The 19484-nt window shown below is 35.6% G+C and overlaps 1 protein-coding gene across 7 annotated transcripts in view; it reads left to right on the top strand.

Moving 5' to 3' along the window:
- The window catches only part of MLLT10 (MLLT10 histone lysine methyltransferase DOT1L cofactor), a 128918-nt gene that overhangs the window by 43059 nt on the left and 66375 nt on the right, over window positions 1-19484 (top strand). For 6 of the 7 annotated variants that reach the window (XR_005604661.1, XM_039571824.1, XM_039571799.1 and 3 more), the window contains 3 exons: window positions 1877-1970; window positions 3923-4018; window positions 16112-16207. Coding sequence is in view for 6 of the 7 variants with exons in the window: in XM_039571824.1 (XP_039427758.1) it covers window positions 1877-1970; window positions 3923-4018; window positions 16112-16207 (286 nt within the window). In the remaining variant the exon portion in view is untranslated. The remainder of the gene's footprint in view (window positions 1-1876; window positions 1971-3922; window positions 4019-16111; window positions 16208-19484) is intronic. The other variant, XM_039571816.1, reaches the window with a different exon arrangement.

Here is a 19484-nt window from a genome sequence, read left to right as displayed (position 1 = left end):
TTTAAGATATTTAGTTTTACTTGCATTCAGGAGATGCTTGTTTCACTTTATGGACTTCTAAAAGAGGCTGGATAATTACATTAAACACATGTCAACAGGTGAAAGGAAGCAAAAAGAATTCTACTCCAAAATTTACAGGCATTATTTGTTTTTTCAATTTCAGCTGAAGTTATTTTACAGTAGATAGCAGATTTATATAGGCTGTCTAGCTACATAATCTGTGGATTTACCTGTGTTTTATGAGTTCCCCAGTATGCTGCTTCATGACCAGTTTAGTCAGGGAAATGGTACTCGCACAGCAACTCAAATCACTTAAATGTATTTTCTTCAGTGTACCCAAGTGGTAATTTATATGTCTTGTGCAGATCTTAAAAGGATTTAATCCTATTGTTTTGGTGCTGATAACTTGGCAACTCTTAATTTATTTTTTTCTTTTAATTGCTTTACTAGTTGCCGGTTATATTCTTTCATAGACATCTAATTTTTCATTGGATGTGATCAATGTCAAGTTTCTTTTTATGGTGAAAATGGACTGTGTTCCTCAAAGCGTGCACACCATGTAAAGGGATTACTTACAGATGTGAAAAAATGTATACCTCCAAGTGCTTGTATGAAAAGGTCTCTTCCCTTTCAAACACTTGGATACATGCAAGAGTCCTTTCCATCTTTTTATTTTATTCCAAAGCCCTGTTTTCAGTGGATGCTGTGAAGAACATGAGACTTACATTCAAAATTTAAACATTTATCTTGCCAATTTTTAGAATGTTTTGGTTCAGAAACGTGGTCTATACTACAAAATTGTATCTGGCTGGAGAGTAGTGTAACTGGAGATAGTTAGACGCTTCTGTAATATTTTAAAAAAATGGAGAAAAATGTGAAGACTACAGAAGGCAGAAATCCAGGGCAAGGTGTATCAATTTGGGATTATCAAAACTAATGTCTAATTAAGAATGAGCTTGAGTGCATCTGGTTTTTGTAAGACAAGCTTAGTACAATAAATCTTTGCTTAAAGACATCCTCTTAATTACTTATTTTTTTCTAGTTGGTATCAGCTGCAGATGTATTTCTGGATTTCCCAAGAATATGTTTTTAAAAAGCGGTGAAAATTAACCACATTATATAGTCTTTCATTTAAATACTCCTGTGTATCACTTTGACTGTAACATTGCATTATTATGGGAATGAAAATTATATGGAAAATGTAACAATATTTAGTTTGTCAATATCTAAGTTGGTTTTGATAAAGAAAATGTATCAACATTACAAATGGTGAAAAGCAAAATTGTTTTGAAAAAAATGCAGTAGAATAAGGTAGTAATTAGCCCAGTCAATGCAACTTGTAAGTGTTCTTTTTAAAAGAAATTAGTCTGCCACAGTATTGTAAACTAATAAATACAGTTTGATTTACTATGTAATTCAAGTTAGGTTAAAAAAACCCAGTCGTTTTCATGGCAAATCAGAGAAGGATGTATCCAAGTTTTCAAAAAAACTCTTCTTTGGACCTATAGTATGGCTTTGTTAAAAACTGTTCTTTCCTTAGATAAATTTTGGCTTGAATTTGAGCTAAGAGTAATTTTAGATTGCTACGTTTACTTATTTCTGCAAGTAGCTGCATAGTAATTGTAGATTTGCAAGCTATAAGCTCGTTTGAATGGCTTAAAGACTCTGAAAAAAGGCAACAGGCCGAAGTATGAGTGATACATGTTTTTCCCCGGGCTACAAAGGTTGGTTATGTGCTCACGTGCCACTGGAAGTCATTTGTGTAGAAATCTCTTATTAATTGCAGATAAAAGCATCCGTACATTTTCAGCTGTGATATTGTGGTACGAACTGGTATAAAATGGCTTTCTTTGAATGTTGTTTGGTTTATTTTTAGTGCACAGTTTGCAGGACTTCTTTGTGAAGAGGAAGGCAATGGTGCAGATAACGTCCAATACTGTGGCTACTGTAAATACCATTTTAATAAACTGGTATGTATTTATTAAATTCTATAAATAAATGTTACTGACTTATTTTTTTACTCTGAATTGCCATTAGTGCTAGAAATAATATTTCCATGTAGTTCAAAAAGTAGATTGTATTTCATTAAAACAATGTTTTAATCACAGTTACAGAAGTACTGGCTGGAAATGTTTTTATAAGTGGTACTTAATAGGTGTGTGGGTTCTCCCCCTCTGCCAGAAATAGCATGCACATGTAGTGTTTTTTTTTCATTGAGTTCCTGGAATGTTTTCTTTTTCTATTTGTTTAGGTGCCTTCAAGGAATTCAGTCCATTTTGGAATAAACTAAAAAATACTACTCCTAGAGAATAAAGCACTCAGTTTCTTTCTGCTTCTGTTACTCTTCTGCCCCACCTCTTTTGTTCTATCTCTCACTGTGTAGCCAATGAGTATTCCCTGTCTGTAAATTCTCTGAAACACACCCTTCAAGGAAATGACTTGAGGTTTGATTTTTAAAAACAAGCAAGGAAATGAAAAACACTGAAATTTCTCAGTTAATGCAGTAGGTTTTGGATCAAACCTCTGGAGTCTTTCTTATCACTTCTTACTTGTCAGTTCCAGATACCTGTTTCTGTGTACATGTGTGAGTGTGTGGACTTGAGGGACTTACTGACGTTTAAAAAACGTTATTTATTAATACTAAAATATATGGACTTATGTTCAGATACTGCTGTAAGTATAGTTAAACTTGCAGATTACTTGTTTTCACTACAAAAAAAGTTGAATACTTGGTGTGTGACTTTTAGGTTGCAGTGAGGTAAAAACAGGACTAGTCAACCACTTCAGCTTTCTAGAAGATAAGTTTGGTGAGGTTAGTTCTGTGCTCTTGTAAATACTGATGAATTTGCTTGATAATGAAGATGTCAGGGCTTTCTAGGCCTTTACTAAGCTACAATTTTTTTTTTTTACTATCTTGAGCTAAGTATATACAAAAAGAGCGAAAATGGTCTGTTACTTAGTGGTGAAGGCAAACCCTTACACTGTTATGCCTTTGATTAGACTGTTGCAGTGCTGCTATGATTGAGAACAGGTATATTTATTTAAAAAACAAGTTTAATGATAAAGACGTAACTTTATATTTGACATATAATTAGTTAGCTTTCTGTTATGAAGCTATATTGGTAAGAACAGTAAAGACTGGCAAGATTGTTTTAAGTGTTTCAGTTTTTCTTTAGGATTATTGTGACTGTTAAAGCCTGGTAAATACAGATACAGTATTTACTGCTGAAGATGGTGGGTGTTGTATTCCACTATTCCACTGAAAACTGGTTGACAAAACACTGACCTGAAATGTCTTTAAATGCTACCTCAGTTACAAGAAAAGAACCAGTATTTAGAACACTGGCCTAGCATGAAGTATTTGCAGTCCTGAACCAGGCTCTCAGACATTACAGAAATACAGGCAATTACATCTGCCACTTCTAATCACGGACACGACTGTAGCATTCTGTATCCTGGTTTTTAATCCATTTTAATGAAAATATACCCGATGGGTAGCTTGAATAATAAATAAGTCATGAAGTCACCTTGCAATGCATTTCAAGCATGTGTCAGGGCATCACTGTGGCTTCATGTGATACTCACTTGAGCAGCATCTTTTTGTTTTATGTTATGAAAACTTGAAAATGTGTCTAGCATCTTTTAACCTTTAAAAAGTGGCATATTTCATTTCTCTGTGGAAAGCATATCTTGCAAATTTGCGGGAGGTGTAAAAGTTGATACAGGGCCAGGCTTATTTCCTGGTGTACATTCAAGTAGTCTTGTGAATTTTAGTGTCAGTAATTAGTCAGTTTTCCCTTAACTGAAGCATTGAAGTTTTTTCCTCAAACAGTAGGGCATCTTGTCAGTTGCAATGCTTTATACTTTTTATTTATTCAAATGGTTCCTTTTCTCTGTCCATAAATATATTTTCTCTTTTTAGAAAAAGAGCAAACGGGGATCTAATAGGTCATATGATCAAAGTTTAAGTGATTCTTCCTCTCACTCTCAGGATAAACATCATGAGAAGGAGAAAAAAGTAAGTGGATTTGTCGTTGCTAATTATGTGGCACATCTGCTTAAAAGTAGCACTTTCTGATAAATTTAAGTTTTGCTTAAAAGTGTGAAGAAAATCTTGTTCTGAAGCACTGAATAATAAAAAACACATGATAAACCATAGGTACTGGCATCCAATGAAGAAACCTCTTCAGGTGCATTTGTATATGCACTTTCCTGTTTCTGTTTTTATTCAGTTTTGAGATACACATTGAAATATACCCATTGGGAAGGCTGTTCCATGTAACTTCCTTTGCCTTAGTTTTCTGTTAGAGCTTTTCTTGTATACCCTTCGTGACTACACTGGTAAGACAGTAGACATTTTAGCAACTGTGTGGCTAAACGTGTGCATCTGATTCCTTAGGTTTCAACCTGTTGTATCTTCTTCTCATGTCAAAGAACTGACATCTCTTCTTGACACATTTTATTGGTACTGGTAGTCAAGCCCACTGTGCTGGTAAAATACCTTGTTACTCACCTGGGAAATCTTACTGTGAGGGTGCAAAGAACATAACTGCTGATTTCTAATGTTGGTATATTCTTTCAAATAATTTGACTTCACATATTATTAAAAAGAATTTTAAATCTATGATGATTACTATTTTAGGTTTTTATTACTGCTGAATTAACTGTTGTCTGTAGGAAGTTTGTCATCTAAATTCAACAGAGGGTGATAACAGACACAATAATGCAAATATGCTTTGGCACTTCTTTTAGGCCTCTAAGAATACATGCATAACTGCTCACTTGCACACATCCTATACAAATAGCTTAATAGGATTTTGTGTGGATGTGGGTAAACTTAGTTTTACATTGTTTAAAATCATTACATAAAATTGAAACCAAAGAATCTTTTGACCAAATGTGTATTATACAAAGGAGCTGTATTTATAGAAACAGGAAATTGAATTGCAAATGTCAGTCTTTAGACTCTTAGTCTCCTTAATATTTGATTTGGATTTTAAGATGCCTTCCATATTGTATAGATGTTGATCACCAGTTGCTCTTGGATAATCTTCTAAAAAGTATCTTTAGACTTGTTTAATGGTGTAGGTGAGTTGTTCGTCTTTATCTGGTAATGCAGACTGTGATGCAGTCATAGCTCTAAATCTAAATGTAGGGCTAAAATAATAAAAGTATGGGGTTTTGGCAGGCTTTTTTTTTTTTCTCAGTAACACGCTGGTAGAAAAAAAAAATTTGAATTACAGACTACAGAATTAGCTGCAAGGTAAACCCTTACTAATATTTGCCATATTTTTTTCTTAGTTTTTCACTACTGTCATATTTCAGGTCATGTTTTATCAAAGTATGTGCATGGATTTTTACTCACATTGACAAAACTTGTAAGTTGGTGGGTTTGTGTTTTTTTTGTTTTGCTTTGGGTTTTATTTTTTGTTTTTTTCTTAAATGACTTTGACTGAAGATACTGTGCTTCCTAGTTCATGATACCTGTGAAATCTTCAGGGTATACTTGGAGGGACTTTCAAACTGAGTGTGTTCAGTCAATGGTGTCAGCTATTTTTTCAGCTTATGCTGTATATTTGATATACTGTTTTAAGTATCTTGGAAGCGTAGGCAATTTTTTAGGGTGACTTTCCTTATTTCCTCTTCTGTAAATCCCTTGAGAATCTAGATTTTTTTGTCATGTTACAGTAAATATTTATATCTTTCTTCAGAGATACAGTAGAGTTTGTGTGTGTGTGTGTGGCACCCACAACCCCCTCAAGGCCACTGTAGTTTCTGCTTTATCTTTCATCTTTGTTCTTTGGAAATCTGGATAATCTGATCTGTAGGCATCCTTAAAGCTTTTTGTTTTGCCAAGCTGTATGAGTTGTGGTTTGGAACCACTTTTGTTGCTCAGACCTCAAAAGCTATCCATTTGTGTGTGTGAAATACTACACTGCAGTAAGAAGAGGTTGGTCTGAAAATGTTAGTATAGGTAACTGTCATTTTTACAAACAGACTCAGCTGAAAGCCTGTTTCCCTTCATAGTATGTGTTTAATATCTTCGGGGCACTCTGCCAACAAAATTGGTAACAAATATGTAAGGATATAATAATTTAAAAAATCCTGAACAAATCTAACCAAACCTTTCCTATGATTTAATTTTCATGGTGATGTTGAAACTACAGAATAAATAGCTTCATTATATTCTGATTACTGCTGCCTAAGCATTGTTAGTTTCTGTGGTAGAGATGCTATATAGAAATGATTAGTGATGAGACTGTGTTCCTCATAAATAGGATTGGTAGTACGTTGCTTGACATTCCATTATAATATCCCTTTTCTTCACGGCCCAGGTGTTTACCTCAGGCTTTCTTGGGAAAACTTAGGCTGCCATGATCCTGTAGAAGAATGCCTTGCTTTAATGTTACTGGCAGTCTCAAATTTGAAAGGACTAAAGAGGGAACTAAACACATCTGGAACTGGCCTTTGTGTAATACAAGTTTTTTTTTGCCACTAACATGAAAATTAGGCAATGTTACTAGCTTTATATGTTTATGACTTCTGAAAAATGTGAATATATTATGTAGTAAGTAACTACTGTATAGCAGCCGAATTACACAGTTGCCTTTTCTACTAGACGTGCTTTGGTCTGAGCTGAGCAGGAAGGGGAAATTTAAAACTCTGCTATAATGGCTCATATAATGTAAATTAAACCAAAAAAATGGTCTTGTGACTGAAGACTGCAGATGTCTATTGAAGACGTAAAAAGAGCAAAATAGTGTCAAGGAGCCTCATGTCACTATCACAGGAGTTGGAGAGTGTCCAAGGAGAACCTAAAATGCAGGAGCCAGGGTAAGTGTTCTAAATACTGAGCTGCTAATGCATTATGGGCATCTTTTTGGTGCTTGTCTTGTTCTTAAAGAAACCTTACAGCTTTTCTGATTTTGTGGATAGAAACTTGGACACCTAAGAAGAGGCTGTGGAAGGGCATCACATTCCGTGTGTTCCACTGTAGGAGTTTGGTTGTTAGGCCCATGGGAAGGGAAAATTTAAAACATTGAAAGTTTCCATAGGCTGCGTGTTGGTTTGTGCATTTGGAACTGCCCGGACTTTCCCGATATGTTGTGAAGGAGCCTATGCTTATGTGTCAGGGCAATGAATTTCGTTTGTGAGAAAGATGCTTGGTGCTATTTAATGTATTTTAATGCTGTTGTAAGCTGTTAAAAGGCAAGATGTAAACACTCAGATCAAGTGTTCCTGAGGCATTTCCTCACTGTCTGAACAACCAACTGTGAAAAGGTAAAATGGACCTGCCATGTGTCACGTAAGATTCTGTAGTAAAAATAGGATCAGAATGCAGGTTTTTGGGTTACCATTCAGCTGTATAAGTAATGGTTTCTTTTTTCTCTTAAAAATCAAAGCAAAACAAAAATCTGATTTAGTCACAAAGAGTCACTTTATGGTGCTGCACAGAGTGTTTTAAAGATTATTCTGATTGTGTCGTTCCTCTATGAATTGCCCCATTTCAAAATAAGTGATGTCACTTGAACGCTGGGAGTTTTCTGTAACTTTTTAGGGAAAAAAGCTCCAGACTCATCTCCGTAATGCAGTAGTATCCCATTGCATTTTTATTAAATTTGTACGTTTTGTTTATCAGTTTAATATATTTGACTGTTTAATCCTTTCAACTGCTCTCGATGGATGAAGCAAAATTGTAAGAATGCTAAAGATAACTAGAAGAAAAGTGGTTTGCAACCACTTTGAAATTATTTCAATTTTAATAATTGAAGTAATACTAAATAAGTATTATTCAAGTAAGAGCTGTGTGGTGTAGATGCTAGTGGTGATGCTTATCCATGTTAACTTACTCCAAATTCTGTTCGGTCAGAGGGAAAGAAGCATGCCTCCAAAATACCTCTAAAGGCTATAAATAAATATAAATATAAACCACATGTATCTCAGTGTATAGGTACACTAATACCTAAGATGCAGAACCCAGTTCCTGTTTCCTGAGACTGAATTTTTGTGTGGGTTCCAGGGGTTCAAAAAGGGGGATGTCTTCATCCTTCAGTCTTTACTGTTGTTGCCAATGAATAGCATTTCTCTTTCTGGGCACCTCTTCTGTACTGACTTCCGCAGGTATGTAGAGTTTTCTTTTTTAATACCTCTCTTCAAGTCAAATTCTGTTGAAAGTCTGTTTGGGAATACTGACAACGTGTGACTGTGTAAACAAAATTTCTTTAGAAAGCTGCTCTATCTGAGTATATTTACAAATAGATACTTTTATCTGCAGGATTAAGAGGAAAGGTGACAATCTCGTTTGACTTGTTGCTCACTAAAATTGTCTGTTAACTTGTGCTATTTTCTGTGTATACAACTGTCATCCTGATAATGACCTGCATGAAATCTGCTGGAGCTGGCACCAGTTGGTATATATAGATGGCACAGCAAAATGATCTCTTGTGGAGGTCAAGAAAAAATACATAAGAACATAAGCTCATTTTGATTTGTATTTTCTTTTCCTTTAGTAAGAGAAAAAGTAGGAACTTTTTGTCTCAGTTCTCAAGATTATAATGGAATTACTGATTTGATTACCTCATTTTTTTTAACCTTACAGGAACACATCATATATATTATTGAAAAAAGAGTAATGCTTTTAGTGTACATTAGCACAGCAAACACCTCAGTAGTATTAAGCTTGTCAGCTGGGGTTAGTTAATTATTATAAAATCAAAAGGACAAACACACCACCTCAGGTATACTTAAAAACTGTTCTGCAAGATGTAGAATTTTGTAAGGCTGCCAAAGTTACAACTGTCTTTTTCCATCTCAAAGTACACATTTTAGTCTTTGAGTTTTCACTGTGAAAGAAAATAACCTAAAACCCCAGCCAGCAGCTCATCCCCACACAGCCACATCCCACACTCGTTCTCCTCTCTTATGGGATGGGGGAGAGAATCAGAAGAGTAAAAGTGAAAAAAACTTGTGAGTTGACATAAAGACAGTTTAATAGGTAAAGCAGAAATTGTGCATGCAAGCAAAGCAAAGCAAGGAATTCATTCACTGCTTCCCATGGGCAGACAGGTGTTCAGACATCCCCAGGAACGCGGGGCTCCATCACATGTAACTTTACTTGGGAAGACAAACGTTATCACGCTGAACATCCCCCCTTTCTTCTTCTTCCCTGACTTTTACATACTGAGCATGATGCCATATGGCATAGGATATCTTTGGTCACTTAGGGTCAGCTGTTCTGTCTGTGTCCTTTCCCAGGTTCTGGTGCACCTCCAGCACAGGTGCTGGTGGGGTGAGAAGCAGAAAAGGCCTTGGCCCTGTATAAGAGCTGCTCAGCAAAAATGAAAACATTCCTGTGTTATCAACACTGTTTTCAGCTCAAATCCAAAACACAGCCCCACACCAACTAGGTGAAGTAAATTAACTCTATCCCATTCAAAACCAGCACAATTGCAGTTCTATAGTTGTTACTGTGAGAGATGCAGAGGCAAAGGACGCTTGAAGTTACTCTCTTTGTTGGCTTTGGATCCTGGATTAATACAAGATTACTAGGACTTTGTAACAGTTTCTAGAAGGTAATCTGGATACTTTTTTACGAAGTTGTATATATGTGCTGTTCATGCCTAGCATGTTTTGTGTGCTGGTAGACAGTATGCAGTTAAAGATGAGCTACGATGTTAACTGACTGAGCCAGGAAAATGGAATGAATTCCTTTTGTTTGCCAATCTGCTTGCCTATTTTGTGATATCTGTGTGACAGGTATCTTTATGTTATCTTGCAGACAGTGGAGCATTTTGCAGTTTGTAATATAATATGTATTTTGAACGTGTAGTTTTTCTAGGAGTGAATGAAAGTGAGCACTGACAATACATAGTTGCACTGATTTAGTTAATATTGCACCATTTTTGATGTTATAAAGTGCTACTCAAGGGTTCAGCACTGGATATCCATTACTAACAATTAATACTAAACTGCAAATCAGAGAAGCATCGTATTTTAGTGTTAAATATCAAAGGAGTAGCTCATTCTGGATCAGAGTTGGTAGTCTTGCACCTCACAGAAGCTTTGGATGGCATTTTTATAATTGATTCTTGAGTCTTTTTACCTTTGACAGTTAAAATTATGACCATTATTTCTGTATTTAAGTGAGGCTTTTGGGTATTTAAATAATTGAATCAAGGACTGGTTCTTAAGAACGAGTTTTATGCTTAGAGCTGTATGTGTTTGAGTAATGCTGGCAGTAGTGTCCTACCTCTGCCTATAAACTATCTCTGGTCTGTATCGTTTCATTCCCTGTGACTGCAGCAACAGTGCTGCTGCATTGAATTTTTCTGTTGTGGGTTATACCATTTAAAATGCTAGCTAGATGAATGCCTGAGCAAGGGCTGTTCTTATGAAAATAAGATAAATTAGGATTTGAGTTTGAAACTTGTGAACTGTGGTCATCTTTCATTCTGCAGTTATTATGGTTATATTGCTAATAGCTACTAGTCCCCAATAAGAGGCCAAGCAGATCTGGTGTTGGGGATTAGCAAGAGCTGGGCACAGCTTTCCATTCAGGATGTTAGTTGTGATGCGACAGCTCAGGATTTACAGTCTTTGCTGATACAAAGATATTGCAGAAAATCTATGAATGACAAAAGAACCAATATGAGTACTCTGTGCTAATAGAACATTTTGATACATTGGAATTATTTGAGGGAGTCAAACAGCAGCTGAAAAATTAGGGATTTAGGCATTCAGATGATTTTGCTTACAGTAGTCAGTAAGGAAAATAGATTTAAATATGTTGTTGAGGTTTAAAAACTTGGGACAACCAAAGGTAGTGGAGGATAAGGATTTTTGTAATAGCGAAGGCATAAAAATGCAATAATTCTAGGTCAGCCTGAGCAGTTTTGTCTTGAAGGATTAAGCACAGGTAGTTGCTGATAATGTGCATGTGTTTTAATTCTTCCAAAACAGAGGTTAGTCTTCTGTTCCCTGAGCCCATGAGCTCTTGCTTCTCTGTTCTGCATCTTTCTCTTGTGCCTGTTACTGTCCGTCTTCCATGTTCCTTCACAGAACTAATGTAGCTCACTAAAACAGCTGAAAACTCTCTACTTGTATTTTTGTTGCTGCTGTTCAGCAGTTTGAGTGGGCAGACAGAAGGTCTGACAAGCTAAGCACTCTAAGAAAGGTGAGAGTGGGGTCAGAAAACCCTTTTCTTCCTTTGTAACAGTGAACTGAAATGCTGAACTTCAGAACGTATTTTAATGAAATAAAGTCCTGTAGAAACCCCTTTCAAGAAGGCTGTGCATACCTGAGACAAAAATGAATTGCAGATAGGTGTAAATACCTTAAACAAGTTAAATGATACTTCCATATGGAAATGTTATGAATTATTAATGCCATTTAAAAGAAAAGCCAAACTCATTAATTTCTTCTGTACTAGGAGAAATTATAGTTCACTAGAAGTGAACTATTGTTCACTTGTATTCATTTTTTCCAAACATTGAAGTCCAAAGTTTGAAAAGATATATTTTGTAACATCTCTTCTGTTGGTAACAGATCAGAGCTAAAATGTAGTTACACGTGTATCCTTAATTTGATATTTTGATGAGATGTTGGTCTTTTTCAGTTGTTTTTCTGAAAGTACGTTAAAGAAATTGAGTGAGCAAGTGTTGATCTTTAGAGTGATGAAACAAGTAAATGAGCTAAAAAAATGAAGAATTGGAACCAAAGTGTATTTGTCAAGTCATATTATGTAATAATTTTGTAGATTGAATCTTTGTGGGAGAAATAGAAGCAATCAGAATGTACTTCCTTCCCCTTCTTCATCCCCCTGCTCTACAAGAAAGCAGAGTGCCGGAGGTGCTATAGAATTCCAGCAATCTAGCAGCATGTAGCTGTTGGAGTTAAGATGGGATTACATAACTTTTTAGAAACAAAAACAAAAAATGAGATTCTTGGTGAGAAATAAAGCTTTCTGATTAATCATGATGTATAAACCTGAGGCATTTTGTATTGGTATTTAGCTGCACCATAAATCAGGGCTCTTCAAGTTGTTCAGGATGAATATTGTTACAGGTGCTTACCCAATGGCTGCATGGCAATCATACCTTATTTTTCTTACAGTAAGAAAGGTTCAGGAGCTGCCTGAATCTTCTCTGCTCAACTATCTTACTTGTGAACCAAGATTAAAGTTCCCTTTGTCAATTTTGTAGTTGGCCTTGTATTTTTTAATGTATTCTTCCTTGGAATTGTGTCTTCTGCTAAATCTTGGTTTTACAGAATGTACAGATTGCATTTATCTGCTCTGCACAGGAGTTTGGAACATCTGAACTCATTCCTAAGTGTATAAATGGGATATGTGTGTTCTGCCTGCCCTTAATGCTCCCTTAGCTTTCACTTACTGGCAATATTATTTTCAGTCCTTGTTAAGAATCATTTCTGTCCTTTATTTTCCTTACAGTAAAGCTTGTAAAAGGTCAGACATTTGATATCATTACCTTCCCTAGAATGGGGGGGGTTCCCATGTCGTTTTATGGATGAATGTTTATCTTGGTGAACTGTTGCTAAGTTTTTTTGAATTTTTTTAGAACTGTGGCTGAATAGAGATTTTACGAAAGTGAAACATGCAGAGTTGTCCATGAGGAGCTAACCATTCCTTGTTTTTCTGGCAGTAGGGAAGATGGCTAGTTTGTGTGGCCTTTGAGACAAACTTGATTGAAAACTGTTGTATTTGTTAAATATTGTGGAAATTCTGTTAATCCCTCTGTTAATCCTTTTCTGGATTACAAAGTGGATATTTTAGAACTCTTCTTACACTTTTTATGCATCCTTGTGGTAGAAGAGGGTGCAACTGCAAGAAGTCATTTTCTGGGAGCTATGTCTCTTTGGCTCAGTAGGTTGTTGTTGAAATTTTTATTCTTATCAGTGTAAAAGCTGAGTATTTCTTTCAGAGGTTTTCCTGCAGTGTTCTCCAGTTCTTTGATGTTGTATACATTTGAATTCACATTCAGAAGTAGCGCTTCTTAACTTTACTTGGGAAGAAAAAAGAAAACTAAAAAAAAAAAAAAAAGAAGGAAAAAAGGTGAGAGGAGGTATAACGTAAAGGAGGAGGGAATGTACAGTTAAGGACAGCAGATGTCTTGTTAATGAGATATTTGTATGCAGAAGGCCTTTGGATGGGTTACTACTGCAGTGGCTTTGAGTGGAAAGCTGTAACCTTGATGAGCTGTCCTGGCAAACTTTGTCTTGATGGTTTGGGTCTGGGAGAGGACTTTGATGTGGTTGCTGATGCTTCACTTTACAGAAATCAAGCTTATTCTTTCCAAATGTGTACTCGTTGATGCCCCCTTCCTTCCTGCTGTCCTTGTGTCCATTGTCCTTCCTGACACCTCCTTATGTGTTGGGACTACCGTTTATTTCATTATGTTACAAAACGTAATTTGAAGTCCTCCTAGGTCTTCCTCTGATCAGAATTTTATGCTTCTTTGCCTTTTAGATGAAATTAACACTGGAAGTAACAGAACACTAAAAAGTCAACAGAAAATACCTTAAAACATGTTCATTTAAAAGTTTCATTATTGTTTACTGATACTGTTGTGAAGTTTCATCTTAAAGTGTATTGAAGTCATTGCCCCTTGGCTCCAAAATGATGAATAAAAAAATTATTTAGGATTATTTGAATTTCCCAGTAGAGTGATGAAAGCTAAAGAAACTCAGGCAGTGGTTAGCCATTTCATAGCTTCCTTCTTGAAGCTTGTCTGGGGTTCACTAAAATTGTTACTCAAGTTCTTCTAAACACATACACTGATGATGTAGTAACTTTGGTAGCTTAGCACTGGTGAAAGTCTTTTGTATCAACAGATTTGAGGGATAACATGGCAGCCTTGGTGTAGACGCTTCTGTCTGTTCTTGATCCCTGCTTGCTTTTCTGTTAGTGTGGGTAGCACTTTGGGGACTGTTACATTTAAGATGTTATTGAAAAGACTGTGCAGTGCATTTGAATACTTCCTCTCCATATTATTTTTTTCTTTCCAATGTGTTTTGCAGGTCTAAAAAGAGATAAATAAACAATCTCCCCCCCAGAAAAACACAAAAGAAACCAAAAACAACATCCCTAAACTAAAGTGCCTTTAACCTGTATTAGATTTTAAAAATTCACAACCTACCTTATGGTGTATGTCATCGTAATTATGACACCTGTACACTTTATTATGAAGGGAAAAACTCCGTATTTCTATCCATGTGGCAGAGTGGAAAAAAACCTCCAAGTTCACTTGAGTGTGTAAAAACCCCAAACCTAAAAATCCCCATCATCTTTTTAAAGTGTTCTGTTGTGCCTGTCTTTGAGTTTTAAGAAGTGTACAAGAATTAAAAGAACGTTATACATTGTATTCTAGCAAGTATAGTTTTACAGGATATTTTGGTGATGATACCTTTTTTTACTTGATTTGTGAACTTTTTTAGTTAAACTGTATTTCCTTCCTGGCAAAATTGGTTTATAAGTTTAGTTACATGGATTTGGGCTGGTTAGAGACAAGGTGATCTCTAAGTCAATCACCTGGTATTTACAGTTCATAAAGGCAGCGATAAATGTGTTTTGCTTTCAGCTTTGCATCTAGGATGTCAGTTAACAGATTCTACTTTATTAGAGAATTTTAGAACCCATTCTCTTACTCTCTCAGGCTGATTCCATGAAACAAGTTTCTGATATTTCTTCTGTTGGGACAGAAATAGAAAGGTGATACTTTGTCATACCTGAATAGAGTATGCATGTATTGCATCTCATCCTGGTGCTTGGTGAGAGCAGTTGTGCAATCACTGTTGAACAAATGATGTTCTTGAAAGTCTGGACAATCATTTTAATAGAGAAAGATCAGCATGGGTGGATTTTGAGATTCAAAACAGTTACCGAGTCTTCATATGGATATTCAGACTTACACATCTTTTCAAGCTGCTCAATGGGTTTTTTATACCCCTTGTGTCAACCCATATGTATGCACGTTTTTTACTAGCTCTCTGTAGACACACTCAGTCTGAACAAATAGCCGTACATTGTGCTGTTCTGCAGAATTTTGTGTTAGTTCACAAAAATTCCACAAATACATAAATAAAATACTTGAGTGCCAGTAGCTTGTAAGTAACTTTCTCTCACAGCTGCAGTTTCTTTGCATCTTCTGACACTAAGTAAACCATATTATATTGCTAATGAAGAAATGACTTGTTTATGATTAGACTGGAAAAAATACTGAACTCCTGTATTCTAAGTTTGTTAGTTTTGTCAGAGTGGCTGTTTTTGTAAAGTATTTGTCTAAACTATTCAAACAAATACTGATTCTGTATTCCTCCAAAAATTGATTGCTACCAGTATGAAAGACTTCTGTTATACTATAAAGGCTCTGGGACAAGAAGTTGTTTTCTCTCTGTTTGCACAATTTTGTTCACACTGCCAATGCTTCATGTTTAAAAAATTAAAAAGAAGTGACTAAATTCTCAGCTCTTTTAGGAAACACATTTGATTTGTATAGCTTTTGATATTTTATTCAGTTTACCATGGAAAATACTTATTCTCTAAAATGTATGCCCGTTTTTTGGAAATGAAATCTAAATCAGATTTCACATTGTTATGCATGGAGATGTCAGTAGGGGAGCTAAAGCTAAAACCTTGCATTAATTTACATTAGTATCCCAACAAAAAATACTGTGCCGGTGCAGAGATGCAGGAAGATAGAAATCGTTGCTGAAAAATGAATGAAGATCTCTGAAACAGAAGCCATGTCTCTGTTTTTAATCCAGTTTCTTTTGTTGATTAAGTGATTATTGTAAAGATGGATTATACTAACAACAGTGCATTCATAAATGCTGGTTATAATTGAAGAATTTCAGTTTGTGCTTTGTTCTTCTTTGGTTTTTGTGTTCAGTTTTTCACTTTGAAAACAAATAGAAATACTTGATTTGCCTTTATATAATTATATTATAAAACATTCAAAACATTAATGTGTTTTTCAAATAGCACAGGACATTATTGCCATCTCTCTTAAATTTTGATAACACTTGATGCGATATAGAATTGGTTGTGTTAAAGGTGAAGCTGAACTCAGTTTTTATTGTCTTTTACAACTTCTAGAAATATAAAGAGAAAGATAAACACAAGCAAAAATATAAGAAGCAGTCAGAGTCCTCACCATCTTTGGTTCCATCTCTTACTGTAACTACAGAAAAAGTAAGTCAATGTGTTTTTTCTCCTCTTCCGCTTCAGTTACTTACATTGAAATTTCATGATGTAATCATTCCACTATATATACAGGAGCTTTATAATGGCATAAATTTTATAATTATCAAGCACTCTTGGTACTTTTTCCTATAGTGTAAAATCCTAAAATACTTTGAGGTTTAACATGTGGAGAAAGGCTTAGAGTTTTGTATTTAAATTGTGAGTCAGGTGCCAGTGATACTCAAGTGAATTTTATTTAATTGAGGTATATTCAATAATTGGAGAAGTTTTAGAAAGTCTATCCTTAAAAATTCACCTGTGTATGCTGAGCTGACACTGAACCTGTAAGTTAAAACTGGTAGTTATGAAATTACAGCTTACGCTTCATATACTTACAATATGCCTTATTAGCAGATTGTTTTGTTGGGTTCTGTGATTTTTCTTTCCTGTTGATGTGCTAGAAAATAACTAATTCCAGGGGCAACATGCAGGGTTAAATAATGACAGTTCTCATTGTACTCAGCAAGAATCACTTTTGCTATCCACCAATAAAATGACACCAATGTTGGCACTACAGAATAATGGGCAATACTATTGAGAAATGGGTTTTACGATTTCAAAGTTGGAAAAGGTATGTCCCATTCATGTGGAGATGTTTGGCATCAGAGTTGGAGAATCAAGGTTTGAATTCATTTGTGCTCAGTACATAGGTCACCGTGTTTTAGCAAAGGTGTTGAGGCTTGTGTTAACTGTGTGTGGTTTGGTTGCTGAGGTGTTATATTCAACAAATGTGTGTTTGCATATGGTACATCAAAACCTTGTCAGGACGGGGTGAAGCGATTGAAATACCGACTTTCTCTGGTCTCTGGAAGTATTCTCTCAACTCGTGGTATCAATTTCAAGAATAATCTCCAAGAAAGTTAGATTTTTAGTATACTTTGCATATTTCTTTATTCTTAGTAGTAAGATCAGTAACTTGAGAATGCATACCTGCTAACATCCCATTATTTGGAACTCACACTTCTGTTAAGAGTCTCATTTCTGGTTCTACTGTATTCTATTTGATGCGGTTGTGTCAAGTGAGAGTTAGTAGTCAGTGGTTTTCTGAAACTCTCAAGAACTATTAAAAAAAATGGAAGAAAAGGTAGAGTCAATTTACCACTTTGCTGTTTTGATTTAAGAGCAATTAGAGATTGCAATCAGTGAGTGTGACAGTTTCTATTGAAATTAGGTTGTAGAACACTTTGAGTAGTATTGACTGGTCCACATGATTTATTTAATTTTATTAATTTGCCCTCAACCTACTCCTCTTGAGTTGGAGACAACTTCTAAAATTCATTGCCTGTTAAGAGAGGCTTCTTGTGTGGGAACATCTTTAAACTTTACAACCTTTGTTTAGGTTTTACACTATGTATGATCTTATCTTTCTTAAATTACATCCATCTTGTACTTTGATTATCTAATCATCATAAGTTTTTGCAAAAAGGGATATTACTGTATATTTTTGTAAAAGTTAAAGAAAATGTATGGAAATATTGATTATCTTTTGCGTCCTGCCTATTAGAACATGCTTTTAATGCCAAAGACACAGCTGGATTCTGTTTTTGTGCTAAGCTTATTTCTAATTGCTTTGTCCTCCCTATCCTTCTCCTAATTACAAAGTTTACTCCTATGGATAGTCACAGGGATGAGCTAGAGCAAACACTAAAGTGAACAGAAAATCTCTAATTCTAGAATTTAAATTATAACTGAATTAGACTGAAACAGAATATTAATTATTGAATTTGAATATCATCATGCCCTTTTAGTTTTTTATTTAATCTTTTGCATGTGGATTTTCTTTACCTAACCTGTTTGCTTCATTTATTGCCTTTTTTTATAGTGCTTCAAATCATCAGAAAAATTTGTGTTGAGTTTTTTAAATGAGATTACTAAGTGTGATTATATTTTTTTAGAACAGCATTGACTGGATATATGGAAGTGATTTTTCTTTTTGTGGTTAGTTCCTTCCATTAATTTTCCCTAAGTCCTTTTAACCCCATTTACATGCATTTGCTTTTCTAGGTTATCAACTCATAATGTGTTCCTCAAAACTTTGAAATTTTAGTAATGAAACAAGCTTTATTTTTTTCTAAGATGAGTATTTGGTTCAGAATACTGTATTAATGTATTACTTTTATGTGTCCTTTTACATAGAGTTGCTAGAATTGATTTGGACCTGATGTCTGTTTCACAGCAGTCTTTCGTACTGAGCACATGACTTTATCATGATATATAATCACTTCTGCCACCATGATGTTCTTGTGGGGGGAACAGAAATTTGAAATGAAATTTGGTTTTCCTTTTTAAAGATGTTAAATCCTTTGTAAATCCGGTGGTAATGACCATTTATGCAGGTGATGTCTTAAAGCATGTTTTTTTCTGGATGAATTGTTTCTTAAGATGGAATCATGAAAGGCTGCATGATAAACTATGGATTTATCTTCTGTTAGTGTACTTGAATTGCCTGTTTGTTCTGCAGAATTTAATTCCAAGAAATTTTACTGATGTTTTGGTCCCTGCTATTTTGAGAGGCACTTTTGCGCATCCATGTAATGTCTCAGCAAATGCTGTTCAGTCTGAATCAGTTAAGTTTGAAAAAGTTGGAAATAAGAGATGCCTGACTACTCTTTGATTAATGTAGTAGCACTACATTTTTTCACTTTTGGAACATAGATAGAAAATGTTTTGAGAAGAACTACAGTAACTTAGGAATTTGAATTCTCTTGCTGCCTCTTCTTCTGCCCGCTTTCTTAGTTGGAAAGGGCCATCAGCCCCATATTTACTCCTCATAAAAAAGTTCTGTCTCAGGTTTTGAGTTTTGGCTCCCACAAGCAGTGCAGGGAGCTGAGGAGTGAGGGTTATGAGCAGTTCATCACTGGTTGCTCTTGCAGCTGCTTAAGGAGAAAAGTCCTTCCCCCGCTCCAGCATTCCTCCCATGGGAGACAATCCTCCATGAACTTTTCCAGCGTGAGTCCATCCCATGCTCCACAAACTGCTGCAACATGGATCACTTTTCCACAGGGTGCAGTCCTTCAGGCACAGCCCGCCTCTAGTGTGGATCCCCCACAGGGTTACAAGTCCTACCAGGAAACCTGCTCCAGCATGGGCTCCTCTCTCCACAGGTCTCCAGGTCCTGCCAGGAGCCTGCTCCATCATAGACCTCCATGGGGTCACAGCCTCCTCTTAGGCATCCACCTGCTCTGGCGTGGGTTTCCTCCATGGGCTGCACGTGGATCTCTGCATC

This window comes from Corvus cornix, chromosome 2, assembly GCF_000738735.6.
Source record: "Corvus cornix cornix isolate S_Up_H32 chromosome 2, ASM73873v5, whole genome shotgun sequence".
In the NCBI taxonomy this organism is placed as follows: Eukaryota; Metazoa; Chordata; class Aves; order Passeriformes; family Corvidae; genus Corvus; species Corvus cornix.
This window is presented reverse-complemented; position numbering and strand designations above follow the sequence as displayed.